The sequence below is a fragment of the Pavona decussata genome, unplaced genomic scaffold, assembly GCF_977016875.1.
Source record: "Pavona decussata unplaced genomic scaffold, jaPavDecu1.1 SCAFFOLD_602, whole genome shotgun sequence".
In the NCBI taxonomy this organism is placed as follows: Eukaryota; Metazoa; Cnidaria; class Anthozoa; order Scleractinia; family Agariciidae; genus Pavona; species Pavona decussata.
In genome coordinates this window covers 1,556,657-1,570,969 of record NW_028145860.1, presented here as the reverse complement: position 1 = coordinate 1,570,969, position 14,313 = coordinate 1,556,657, and the positions used below count along the sequence as shown (strand labels likewise).

At 38.2% G+C, this 14,313-nt stretch overlaps 1 protein-coding gene across 2 annotated transcripts in view; it reads right to left on the bottom strand.

Moving 5' to 3' along the window:
• LOC146449297 (DNA polymerase epsilon catalytic subunit A-like) overlaps nt 1-14,313 on the bottom strand; it is a 44,439-nt gene that overhangs the window by 22,691 nt on the left and 7,435 nt on the right. For both annotated transcript variants that reach the window (XM_085101109.1, XM_085101110.1), the window contains exons 11-32: nt 14,137-14,247; nt 13,965-14,050; nt 13,538-13,593; nt 13,088-13,212; nt 12,620-12,691; nt 12,093-12,206; nt 10,330-10,422; nt 9,934-10,053; nt 8,779-8,886; nt 8,532-8,660; nt 8,322-8,424; nt 7,351-7,497; nt 6,746-6,891; nt 6,399-6,457; nt 6,056-6,145; nt 5,740-5,832; nt 4,764-4,833; nt 4,260-4,334; nt 4,068-4,157; nt 3,288-3,355; nt 1,917-2,112; nt 96-494 (exon numbers count right to left, since the gene is read on the bottom strand). In XM_085101109.1, the coding sequence (XP_084957235.1) occupies nt 96-494; nt 1,917-2,112; nt 3,288-3,355; nt 4,068-4,157; nt 4,260-4,334; nt 4,764-4,833; nt 5,740-5,832; nt 6,056-6,145; nt 6,399-6,457; nt 6,746-6,891; nt 7,351-7,497; nt 8,322-8,424; nt 8,532-8,660; nt 8,779-8,886; nt 9,934-10,053; nt 10,330-10,422; nt 12,093-12,206; nt 12,620-12,691; nt 13,088-13,212; nt 13,538-13,593; nt 13,965-14,050; nt 14,137-14,247 (2,550 nt within the window). The remainder of the gene's footprint in view (nt 1-95; nt 495-1,916; nt 2,113-3,287; nt 3,356-4,067; nt 4,158-4,259; nt 4,335-4,763; nt 4,834-5,739; nt 5,833-6,055; nt 6,146-6,398; nt 6,458-6,745; nt 6,892-7,350; nt 7,498-8,321; nt 8,425-8,531; nt 8,661-8,778; nt 8,887-9,933; nt 10,054-10,329; nt 10,423-12,092; nt 12,207-12,619; nt 12,692-13,087; nt 13,213-13,537; nt 13,594-13,964; nt 14,051-14,136; nt 14,248-14,313) is intronic.

Genomic DNA, 14,313 nt, shown 5'->3' with positions numbered 1-14,313 from the left:
TTATGAATGTGAAAATAAAATGCAAAGTTCTGGTAGCAACAATGCAAACAAAAAATAAGCACAAAGTAAATTCTGATTGTTAGACTTGTTCATACCCCTTGTAGTGCCGCAGGAATGGTAATAATCTTCTGAATACAACTGTTCAGTCGATCAATGTAATACTGCCAATCCAAGATGTCTCGGATATCAAAGCTGCTCATGGAAGCATCCTTCAGCCATCGGCGTAAATAATGCTTCTTGACGCTGTCCTCTGTCTGGAAAATTGCCAATGGTATGGCTCTCTCGGTGACGGGTGATCCCTCTGGCTTCCTTGAAATGATAAACCGGCAACTGAGACCCTTGTCCTTGACCATCTGATCACCAAGAAATTCTGCCAGTCTCTTAGCTGTGCTGATTGATGTTGACTTCTGTCCTTCATATTCCTCCAGCTTTCTTGACATGCTGCGGTTCTCGCAGATTAAATCAAAGAGTTCACTGTCTGGCATGTTTGTTGCCTAAAATAAAAGTTTTGTGTCAAGTACTTTTCTAGTTCTTATTTCCACAAGTTCGCAATTTAGCTTAACATTTTAAACTCTGCAGACATATTGCTACATTTGTGTTGTAAATTCTACCAAACATTGGAAGAAGAAAGAAAACAGATAATAACTAAAATTGGTTTGCATTACTTTCATACAGTTTAAAATATGCTGATGATCCTATGTAGCTACTGTGGTCATATCGCATTGTCAACTAACAGGTTACACCAGCTTTACTACTGAGTCACTTCATGCTGGGTATCCTGTGATGGACTAGTATCCCATCTAGTGGGGAGTAGTAACACTCCTAGTCACTTCATGCCTGGTATCCTGTGATGGACTAGCATCCCATGCAGTGGTGAGTAGTAATACTCCTAGTCACTTCATGCTGGGTATCCTCTGATGGACTAGCATCCCATCCAGGGGAGAGTAGTAATACTCCTAGTCACTTCATGCTGAGTATCCTGAGAAGGACTAGCATCCCATCCAGGGAGGAGTAGTAGTAATACTCCTAGTCACTTCATGCTGAGTATCCTGTGATGGACTAGCATCCTATCCAGGGGGGAGTAGTAGTACTCCTAGTCACTTCCATGCTGGGTATCCTGTGACAGAGTAGCATCCCATCCAGGGGGAGTAGTAATACTCCTAGTCACTTCATGCTGGGTATTCTGTGATGGACTAACATCCCATCCAGAAGGGAGTAGTAATACTTCTAGTCACTTCATGCTGAGTATCCTGAGAAGGACTAGCATCCCATCCAGGGAGGAGTAGTAGTAATACTCCTAGTCACTTCATGCTGAGTATCCTGTGATGGACTAGCATCCCATCCAGGGAGGAGTAGTAGTAATACTCCTAGTCACTTCATGCTGAGTATCCTGAGAAGGACTAGCATCCCATCCAGGGAGGAGTAGTAGTAATACTCCTAGTCACTTCATGCTGAGTATCCTGTGATGGACTAGCATCCTATCCAGGGGGGAGTAGTAGTACTCCTAGTCACTTCCATGCTGGGTATCCTGTGACAGAGTAGCATCCCATCCAGGGGGAGTAGTAATACTCCTAGTCACTTCATGCTGGGTATTCTGTGATGGACTAACATCCCATCCAGAAGGGAGTAGTAATACTCCTAGTCACTTCATGCTGGGTATCCCACAATGGGCTAGTATCCCATTCAGGGAGGAGTGGAGTAGTAAGACTCCTAATCACTTCATGCCCCAGAAACTGGGTTAAGCTCAAATCATGTGGGCCAAATAAGCTTGAACTTTACCTTTACCATTACTTAACTACAGTATTACAACTTCATTGTGACAGCTCTGCTCATCTAATTCCTCTGTCTCTATACCATGGAAAGTTAATGAAGAATGTTTTGAAAGTATGGTCATTACTGAAACAACTTCAAGTTACCTTGCTATAGAGTACATCCAGCCAGTAGTTTGCCACTTTAGCAACAGCTGCATAAACCTCCTCCAGGGTGGAGCCTTGAAGGAAAGATTCAAACACAGACGACTGGAAAATCTTCACCAACTGAAGCTCACCACGACGCTTGACTTCAAAGCCTTTCAACTCAGCAAGAGAGCCATCGTCATTGAACACGGCATACCTGAAGAATGAGCACAACAGCCATTGAGAAGTGATAACAGAGTAATGTTTCATGTGAAGCTTGGTTAAATACATGCACACAAAAGTAATAACATGAGCTTGGTTGCCATCAGAGACTCCCTGTAACTCAATCAGTGGTTAGAGCATTCAATTAGTGTGCAGAAGGTTATGGTTCTGACTCCTGTCTGGGACTTTCTTGATAATAATTATTCTTGACTAATGCTTGTGACAAACTAAATACTTTGCTATGGTATCCTGCGTAGCTGGCAGTTTTCATTGGGGTGTTGTGGCTTCACCGCTCATTTTCCTTCTCTCACGGCTTTGTTGCTCATTTTCACTGGTCCTCCAAGGGCCACCAAATCTTCCAGCTATGCAGGCTGTCTTATGGCAGTCTTTGTTATCATCAACAGCAACACAAGTTCCTAGATCCCTCATCATCATCACCATGTGGTGTGACAATGGTTAGCTCCTAAAGTTTTGCTTTACTACACAACACTTACAGAGCTCTAAAGGATGCCACAAAAACGTGCATTTGTAATAGCATCTTTGTACTTGTCTCTTAATGCAAGATGAGATTTTTAGACAATACTTACAGAACTTCCAGTGATTGCCTCACACTTATTTCTCAAAGTAACACTTACACTTACACTTACTACACTAGTTCTAACAATTTAATGAGCAACTATATTTATCTCATAGAATACAGCTATAGCTTAACTAGACGCCACTAACAATATAAATATTCAGAAATATTAAATAAGACTGCATTCGATTGACCATATTCTGGAATAAGAATAAGCAGAATAGCTACCAGATTTCTCTTTCTTAATATATTTGGGAAGACGGTTCTGCAAACTTCCACTAATAAACAATAATTGAAATGCCATTTTGCATTCCAGTAACTCCAAAAACCTCTTATGAGGGATTTGTAGAAATCATTGTATGTATTCCTATTCCAGAATAGGGTCAATCGAACGTACCCTAAATTTTCTGTTCTTTGAAATGACAGTTGAGTAGATGCAACTATTGTTAGCTTCCTACTATATAACTAGAAATATCACTCTCTTTTCCTTAGCTTATTTCATCTGTGCATTGCCACCAGTTTACTGCAGTCTGAATAAATTTACCGTTGCCAACTGAAACCTTAGCCTTACTGAACTCATTGATGATTCATACCTTTTCTTTAATTTCTTCCCTTCCTCCTTTGAAGCTGGAAGAATCATTGCCTTGTAGGGACCATCAACCTAGTAACAATTAAGGGTTGATACTACAATCATTTCTGTCCCAAACATAATCATTGTCATCAGTTTCAAAAACTCAATAATAATTCATAAGCCCATCGGCCTATCAAATGGTCGATAACACATCACGTGCAGTGACTTTATATCGATAAACCTCCTCCTTATTAGTATGCGGTGTTTTATCAACTGATATAACACTCCTCATTAGTATGTGGTGTTTTTCTCATATGCTAATTTCCAACGTTCACAAAAGCATAACTGTTATGAACTCTATTGACACACGCTTTTCCAAAAATGTTTTTGAACCCATTCAAAAAACTTGCAGCACATGTTTTATTGGGTCTAAAACCACTCAGCTGCACCTCGTGGTTTTAAACCAGATAAAACACTCTCACTCGTTTTTCAAACATTACATCAACTTTGCTGTAATAGTAACATTTGCCAGTGCCATAATCATCATCATCATAACACCCCTGGTGTCAATCCTATTGCTTACTGCTCCCCACAGTGAATTGGAGGCATCTGATTGAATTACTAGATGTTGTAGGGGCTAGGGAGTTCTGAATGCGGAGACTGTTTGCAAGGGAGAGAGTGTCTGAAAGCTTTTATAAATACTTTCTATCAAGGACCAACAGTTGGGGTACTTGAGTAGCACATGTACTCTCATGAACATCACCTGACTGGAAGTACAAATGTAAATAGCAGAAACAATCACCTCAAAAAAGATGGAATTCTCACTCCTAATTTCGTAAGTCAGATCTTCTGGGTCTGTAAGTTCATGGTACTGATCATTTGTGTAGCTGTCCTGAAAAGCAGAAAACAACATCACAACTAATAATTATTACTAGCTGTTTCACAGAACAAACATTAGATCAATAAATATGTCAATAACTAGAAATTTTAATACCTTGACCATAATGTTCAACATGGCTCCAGGATAGGAAATAGCAACTTTGCTCTTCTTGGGGTTTGTTGTAGTGATCTACAAATTAAAAAAAACAAAACCCTTCTCTTAGTTTGATGGATACTAAGTGTCAACAGTGTATAAACATGTGATGATAATACTAGGCATCACTCTTTTAGAAGAAAAGCTCCAACATTTTCCAAGAAATTAGATTTGCAACCAGCCATAATCAAAGATTAGGGAGTGCATTCGATGATCTTGATCCCAGGCTCTCTCTCCTTTGCCAAGTTGGTGATGATGACATCAGCCCCTGCAACATCTGCAGGGGATGCCGGATAGGCATCCCGAGATCCGTACATTCATTCGTTGTTTGTCCCAATCTGTATTAGGAGTGTATTCTTTCTATGTCAAATGCAAAAATAAGCTATGTAGAGTGTACATCCTTTTGTACATGTATTTAAACTGTTTTCCCTTCTCTACTCTTGAAGACAAAAACAATGTCATTACCTGAAAGTTTTCAGGGAAGCTTGCTGGCAGAACACACCAAATTCCATCAGTGTCCAACTCAAGAGGGCGACTGGAAAAAATGACATGTTGTTACCATTTGCAAACTTACATGTACCACTCCACCCCCCAGAGCTCTTGACTACTAGCATACCCCACCCTCTCCTCATCCATAGAAGGCCTTATTAACACAAACTTTGGTACACCCTGGAACCTATTTTTTTAAAGTCCTGATAAGCCCAATAAGTAGTTTTTTGATTTTACAATCAATTTGTCGGAATTTTTAGGTTATAAGGGTCTAAGATTCTAAAAATAGAATGTGCAGTTCCAGAAATATCCATACTCCCCCCATGGAAAATTTTTTGTTTTGCATCACCCCTCCCCCAGGAAATTCCAGTTTATCTCCATATTTTGCTTCTATAATTTTGGCCTATTAAGACCCCCTCCCCCTAGGAATTTCCAATGACCTTCCTTGGAGTGGGTATGGATTTTTTTTGGAACTGCACAATGTCTGTAGAGGAAGATTGTCAACTTAAAAAATATATATATTTTTTTGGGACTGGTAAGTAAGATGAGGACTTCTAAGAAATGGGCCCCTGAAAGCTTCATTTCTAAATAATACCACAGACATTTTATACCAAACAAATTTTTATCAGTCTATAAGCAATTGCAGAAAGAGTTGAGATACTTTCTGTTTATGGGTACTTTTTAGACACTCACCAAGACATTCCTTGACCCCCCCCCCCCCCCCACCCTCTGCCTCCCTTATCATTGTTGTAAGAAATTCACAATGACATTCAACCAAGCAAGCCTCAACATTGAAAGGGGGAGAGGGGGTCTTAAAGGGTATTGCATTGTTCATTGGCCTTTTAGAGTGTGTTATTTGCAGGAAATAGGAAAAATTCTGAGTGTATCAGTTCTTTTGCAACTGCTTGTAGCTTGAACAGTGAATATAATCATAAAAATATTTTTGGCTCACCCAATCTGCTCCACAATTTCCCTAGCTTGTCTGATAATATTTGATCCTGTGTGACAAACAATACCAGCCATCTCCATAGAATACCATCGTGCACTGAAAAGAACAAGGTAACAAAACTAAGATCAAGACGTTACTTCCCTGACAAATAAACTGTTAATATTATTATTTAATTAGCATTCTGTTGATGTGAATTTTGGAGTGAATATATAGATTACATGTCCCATGAAATTTCTTCCCTAGTTTTAACATCAATATACCTTAACGTTAAACATTGTTACATATTAAAAGTTAAGCTCCAAGCCTCCTTTGCACTCACCCCTTTCTCATTACATAGCCGTAAAAGGAGTTCAAAATACACTTGTGAGCCAGTTGAAGAGAGTCGTACAGGATCTCCTTGCTTTTGCAACTGAAAACAAAAAGATTAACAATTTTAATGTTTAGTAATATTATTTATTTTGAAATGGGCTAGCAGCCAAACCATTGGGGGTGGCGGGGGGGCAGGTTAATTCCTACAGTTGTTTCATGCTACACAAACCAGGTTAAGCTTGGGCTGTATCGGGCACCTACATACGTGTAGGTCTGAAGTGTGACTGTACCCAACAGGGTGGACAGATGAAATCTATGATCCCTAAATTCATTATGACAAAATTTTACTATACCTTTTGATTTCCTCTGCATCACCACTCTGCATAGCAGCTCCAAGTTTCCGTTTCCAAACCTTTCGTTAAAAAGCATGACCATAGTAAAAGACCATTGAAAAAATTACCAAAAACTACTCCAACATTGTACTATCTCTAAAATTACTTTGCCATCAAATAAATAAAATCAATCAATCAACTTTGTTTATGGAGGATGACACTTAACCGTCTGTTACAACTTACAAACCTGTGGCCCTCAGATTCCAGATCGAATTGGAATTTGGAAATGTTGGTTTTTGGCCATTCAATATTTGTTTAAGGGAAGCGATCAGACTACTAGTTCGGTTCTGAATAATGTATTTATTTACCTTTAACAACCCTTTGAACTCATATCTGCGATCACGGAATGCTCGCACAGTGTCAACATAGAAGGAATTTTCCCTCTGGCAAATCATGGTATTACGAGTCTCTTGTCTGCTCATTCGGACTCTTTTGTAAGCTTTGTGACAATAATCTGTTGACAAGTGAAGATAAAGTTGTTGAAATGATGCATTAATTTATTACTGATAGTTTTCAATACTGACAATAATTGAATATTAAATATTGGTTTTAACAGTCCAACAGCCAAAGTTGTTCTAACTTTTGAGTCTGTGGATAAAAACCCGAAAAAGGTGACTATTCAAAGGAAAGCTACTCGGAAATAGTTGCTTCTGGTGCTGTTAATTATGCTGTACATGGTGGTTCTAATTTTTGAGTCTGTGAATGAAATCATAAAGTGTGATCATTCAAATGAAAGCTACTGAGCAGTACTTTCATGTGGTGCTGTACATGGTGGTTCTAACTTTTGAGTCTGCGGATGAAGTTTTCTTTAGCTGCAGCACTTTGATAAAATTATGGTCCTTTTGTTTTCTGCATTTTGCAAAAGGGTAATGCCATATGTTCTGTTAAGTTATGTACATTGACAACATTGTACCTTGAAGTCTCTTCTTCTCCATCTGTGCTTGTTCAGCAAGGGTTAGAGAGTGAAAAGACCGTGTTGGGTCCCCTGGATTCACGCCAGGAATTTTCTCAACTTCCAGCTGCTGTTTAATGGTTTGGTATTCATTACGACTTGCTGGCACTGGGGATAGTAACACAATGACCTTAATTAGTGAACAAATACAGCTGTAGTACCTTCACTTTAGTTACCCTGGTCGCCAGAGGCATTTTTCACATATTGAGCCAGGCACAATCTTCCTAGCCTGTACCGCAGACTGGATCAGCCACTGGTAAATACCATCTGCGAATTAGCACCCAAATTCTTGTTCAACACCCCAATAGCATACCAGGATCTTAGTACACGCTGTGATTGGCCTTAACTCATGGTCATTGTTCGATTGGTCTGGTTATATTCGAAAGTGACTTCTGGTATTTTGCTTCCTTCACTGGGGTCTAGAACAATGATTTAGGCACTACTAGAAGACAGTTCAGCTTTTAGCGAAACAAAACTTTCTTGACATGCCAGAACGGTACAAAATGGACATATATTCAATTATTAGCTGAACTTATGTAAGGAAACACAAACCCAAACCCATTAAACAATGGAACACCCAAGGAAAATAGTATAATGAAGAAGTAGGAGGAGAAAGTAACAGGGTTAGAAAGGGAATTATTGGAATGAATGAACAGATGCAAGGTAATCGAAAAACAAATGAGTAAAAGTGATAAACGGATAACAAATTACTCAATAAACAAATTAATGAAAGATTAAAAATTTTGAACAAAAGAATAATAAATGGATGATCAAACACCATGTGGAGTGTCAGATGAAGTAAACCACAAAAGAAGCAAAACATTTATTAAATAAACATTCGAAAGTAAATTAAGTATGTAACCAAGAGGTGTAAGAGCCTATAAAAGAAATATAGAAAGATAAAAACAGAAGAAAATGGAGCAAGAACTTACTAAAGTCTCCTCTCCATGTCCAGTTCATGACTCTTTGGCATCTTGCACCTGGTTTGTTAAAGTCACACGCAGCACAAGTCGCCTCATCCACCATGGCTGAAGGCTAAAAAAAGACAATTTTTAAAAAAATACCAAGTAATGCAATACACCTACTTTTCCAACAATTTATTATCAACTTGCAAACTTCAATACCAATAATTTTTTTATTACCTGAAGTCTGTTGGTGAGAATAATGTTAGGATACATGGCACCCACATCAAGATGGTAGATCAAAGGGTTTTCAAGTCTTGCTGGTGTGTCACGCAAACTGCAAAGCTTCTCTTTGATCTCAGCACAAACCTAACAACAAACATAAAAGCTGCTTCAGAAGACACATGTATATACACTATCTATCAATTGGTTTTGAATCACAGTGTGGCATAGAGAATAACACAATGTTTTACCAGATTGTAGTTACCTCGTCAAAATTTGTTACAGTCTCAAACGGAATGCTTTCCTCCTCGACAATTGCATGTCGCATGGTACTCTCCACACTGTTAATTAGTTTCTGAAATGCATCTGGTACCTTTAATTCATAACAAAATAGAATATGAATGGTCAGTTACTTGTTAAAGCATTTAAGAAGAAAAATTAAAAGTAACGTTGTTCGATGTTTCGATGTAATCAGTATCAAACATCATTATCAAGAATGAATAAAACGTTTAATGTTGGGGTTGCTGAAAGAGTTGAGTTTGAATAATTGAAATCTCATTTGATATTCTGCTAACTTATTTGCGTAAAAATCAAGCATGCAGGATTGCCATCGAATGAGATTTCAATTATTTAAACTCAACTCTTTTAGCAACCCCGGCATTAAACGTTTTCTTCATTCTTGATAATGATGTTTGATACATCGAAACGTCGAACAACGTTACTGTTAATTTTTCTTCTTACTGTAAAATAGAATACACACATTTAATAACTACAGGGAAAGGAGAAATGGTAGAATTGACAAGACTACCAACTGGATAATCACATAGTTTACAAAGGACACTCTCAAAGCAGACACCACTGTCAAGTGGACACTTCTCTAAAGCAGACATCATCAGGTTGGCTGGTCCCCATCAAATTTCAATATTTTTTAAGTAACTTAACTCTTTTTAAGGCAGACACCTGGCTAAGGCACACACATAGCAGTGGTCCAAGCCTGGCTGAATTTCACATCTTTATATGTAACTAAACTTTGTTCAAGGTGGACACTCTCTAACTTACCTCTCTAAAGCAAACAGATAGAGTTGGTTCTCAGGGTGTCTGCCTTAAAGAAATTTGCCTATTTTTCTTTTTATATTTTTGTTTTGTTGTTGTTGTTGTTATTGTTATTTTTTGTCTACTCCACAGCAACTCACAGTGTAACTGAACATGAATTATTTAATCTTGTTCTTAGATTTGAAGAAAAACAAGAAAAATTAACAATTTTAAGCATATTGCTCTATTCTTTTCAGTTGCTTGAGGTTTTTGGAGAAGTTTAAAGCAATGCTTACATGTTTTGCCGCACCATCCATCTCCCTTAAGCCTCACTTTTCTTCACAATCTATTTCCCACTAAGGAGGATGTTCACTGGGAAGCTACTCACCAATCGGAATCTACAAGGCAAATCACTTCTGAACACTCCAGACTCCAGTGCTTCCACATGCCCTCCGACATATGTTTCTGAGTCTAAGACATGGCCATCATGGGTGAGTTTGTTAAAAACCTATAAAGAGAGAAAGGCTCATTAAATGCCTCTATCAGCATTTTTGGTCAGAGTTGTGTATTGACGTCACAGCCCTACTATCTCCAGTCTCCTATCTTGCATGGTATTGTACCCAACTGGAAGTGAAATTTGACGCTTTTATACACCTCAAACGCAGGGAAGAAAAACGGATAAGGAGGCTTTTTTATTTTCAATCGAGAATAACATGAAGATTTGATCAAGCAAACAAAAAAAATTCTGCCATATACACTTTAAGAACCAAAAGACTTAACATACCTGCTCCTGTTTGTTAGGGTAGATAATGTTTGCATGAAAAGCTTGTACCATCAATAGCGCTTCACACAGAGTTCCTGAACCTTTCCTGAGAACCTGTGAATAGCAGCAATTTATTTATAAATCAGGAACCAAGTTCATGAAGCAATTGTAGGATAAGATACTGTGTATGTCCTAATTCATAGACCCCAAGTTTGAGAACCCGAAATGCTGGTCATATGTGTTGTTAAGAGCTTTGCAGGCGCTAGCAGCGAGCGCGGAAGGCGCAAGCTTCTAGGGGGGTCTGGAGGCATGCCCCCCAGAAATTTTTGAAAATTAGGGTCTCTAAAATGGCCATTTCGTGCAATTCGTGTAGTTTTTCAACATGTTTTACGAGCCATTTATTTGTTATTTGTAGGAATCACGGTATGAAAATTAAGATTCTTTAAGGAATTGGCTGATTTTATCAAGAATTCAGAGCTTGAACACAAATGCGGGTTTTTACTCAGTCGTGGCGGGTCAGCGGGTTTAAACGTTCAAATGGGGGCCAGACCCGCCTGGCGCGGGTCACTCGGGGTCTATGCTAATTATTGTTTAAATGTTCGTAAAAATACTTAGGACTCGTCTTAGCTAAGGTCAGAGCTGAGCATACACGTAACCTGAAGCAAAACTTAACCCTCTAAGACCCAAAATCAAAATACATATTCTCCTAGCATTCTCCATAGTTCTTACAGAACTACTCCACAGAATGTGTTTGAACACCATCATTTTTTGTGATCATTCCCTTCATTCTCAAAAACTAAATGTGGTTAATGTATGACATTGTAACGGGGAATTGGAGGCTGATCACTGTTGGGATTAGAAGATTAATACAGCATCCCTTATCATCAATCCTTTCCCATTGCCTGCATTATGGCTTGATTAACACAATAATATTTATTATGATAAATATCAGTAACAACTTGTATTAAAGTAAAAATTCCCCAAAATTTATTTCTACAACTTATGGCTTCTCTAGCTTGACTGTAAATGTGACTAATGTTTGAAAGTCAAAGAACCTTTGTTGGCTAAAAAGTTGAATAATTATATTATTTTGGCTAACCAATCAGGAAATAATTAGTCTATGCGAGGAAATCCGATGTTTCAACCTTTCAAGAGAAGAGATTCATGTATAATTTACAGTATACATTTGCTCTTTTTTCCAATTGCAAATTTATCCCCATTTAGAAAATTTGGTCTGAATATAGTTCACATACACCAAATTAAAAAAAAAATGAAGTGTTTGGTGCATGGTGCTTAAGGACAGTGCCTACTAATACTGAAGTATTTTTGCGCGGTTTATGACTATGCGGGAAAAGTAGGATCTCAGCAAGGGCTATGGAAATCCAAAGAGAAAATTGTCGGTAACCATGCAGTTTTTTTATTCAGAAAGGCAGTAAAATGCAAAACAATGTATGGCATTTTTTTTCCAAATTGAAGCTTTATTATCTCTGAAAAATGCATGGTTACCCCCAATGTTCTTTTTGGATACCAAAAGCACTTGCTAAGTTCTACTTTCCCCGAACGGTTTTAAACTGCGCAAAAATATCCCTGTATTAGTAGCCACCACCCATAGGAAACCCGAGTATCTCGAGATGCGCAGAACGTTTGCGCAGTAACAATAGTAGGCACCATCCTTACATGCCCCAAATTTTTGCATGTGGACTTCAGTTTTCTCCATCAAAATGATGCCTTATGCACATTTTTTGCCATTAATGTTATTCAAAAAGTCATGGCTCTTGTCACACCTCATCTGGCTCCATAGGAATAATGGTGCACAGCGCAAAGATGAATGGATGAACATATTTCATGTACAAATAGTAGGTGGCAACAGCATCAGACACTGAGTAATTGGCTAATTCCTACAAAACGATCAAAGAAAGAAAACAAGTAAGTGAAAAGGGGATTTCCTGTTCCTGACAAACAATTTACAGAAGAGATAGAACTCAGAATATTACGAAAGCAAATTTAAATGTCATTCAAAAAGGAAAAGCACGGCTGCATTATTCTATTACTGAGCATGTCGAACATTTGTTGTGAAAGTTGTCTCCAGTGAGGTAATCCTGCAAGCAGATAATCCTCCAATGTTCTAGGACTAGTTGTGTGGATTACCTGTGGCCCTGCTGAGTGCAATGACTGTTGCACACGGAAGATGGCCTTACCACTGATAAGCCGAGGTTACTTTCCCTACTTAACATCCATCAAGTGTAATATTGTTAATTATTTTTTTCTTGGAGGCAATCCAACTTTCAAGAGACTAAAAAGACATGCTTACCTGGGGTTGTTCACTAGCCATGCGGCACATTTCTTCAGGATCTAATTCAATAGGATCATAACGAAGCTTGGCCTGGGAATTATGAGAGATAAAAATCAGTGAAAATTTACTGCCATTAATATTATCAAGAAAAAATGGTATGTGCAGCACGTAAGTACTTGGCTCTGCAAACTTATCATTAAACTACATTGTTTAGTTTGCCAAGAGGCTGCAAAGAAGTAGAAAAGAAAAATGAGACCCTGAAGGTACTGGTAGTCTCCATGCAGAGAGACGTTTTTGGGAGTGTGAACACGTCCTCAAAAGTTGCTATTGAGGTTAAGGATAGAATGATTTCATGGCAAGCCAGAGCAACCTCTGTTTAGCCTGAAGTTACTCAAGATTTGTCATTTACAGATGTTAAAGGACATTTAATAGTAGGAGTTGCATCCACAATCTTCCATATGCCTACCTTGTCATTCAAATACTTACCTTAGTGGTAGCCTTCAAGTTTTGACTTCCAACCGGAAGGTAGCTGTCTCTTTTCACCCATCGGAAGGCATCCATGTGGATTGAAGGCCTGCTTTTGTATTCTCCCTGAGCATCAGCAACAAATCCTGGAAAATACGCCAATTAACTACCAGGTAAACAAGAATGGGTGAGGGTGGGGTTCTATGAACATTTCCTCCAAAATGACATCTGAACATGGAAAACACCAGGGCAAGTTTCGGTAATAAATTGGAGGTTACATGTAAGAAATGATCACAAGTTTGACAATAGGCCCTTCAAACCTCTAAGTCCTCAGTTATAGTGTTCCCAATAGAAGGCATTACCACTAATTTGTGATAGTGTTTGAGTACTGTTTTTTTCGTTGTTTTGTTTTTTTGTTTTTGTTTTTAGTTTTTTTGGAACTGTTAGAAATTTTTACAATAATTTACTCACCAATTTCCTCATACATGCTAACACCATGATGAGCTGCACGGGCCTCGACAAATGGCCTAATAAGAGAAGGACAACAAAAACAAATCAACCAGGACATAGTGTAGAGGCAGGTTAAAAAAAATCAAGACCACAGTTTGAGGAGTTCAAACAGGATTTTCAACAGAAGCCAACATCAGACAAAATTCACCCCCAAAGCCATTAAAGCTTGAGCTAATTTACCTGATTAAGTTGTCTATTTATTAATTCATTTATCAGATCTGCTAAATGATTAATTTATCACTTGACCCCACTCCCTTTGAAACTAATTCAACAGTCTTTGCCATCTTCTCTGAAATAATTAGTGAAAATCTGGATCACTTTAACAATAACAATCTTCCTCGTGTCATCTCGCATTCCATGAGTTTTATCTTTGAAAGGCCATCCGTACCAATCAAAGGAATCTCCATTGTAAGTTACGAAGATGTTTGGTTTAACCTCTAGAATGTGCTCAAAGAATCTGTTCAGGAGGCTTGCCTGCAAAATGAAAAAAAAAAAGCAAGGACAAATTAGCCGTGATTTAAAGTCCTTTTAAGAGATTAGAAAACCCTGCATTTTCATACCTCGTCTGGTTCATTTATAACTGTGAATTGTCCTTCATACTCAGGTTTTGGTGTGTATTCAAAGTCTTCAATGTCCTCTGATACTATCTCTCTGTTAATGATTAAGTAGCCCTTCAAAGGAAGGAAAACAAGAAAATTAAAATATGACCTTACAATAATATTTCCATTATCAGTTAA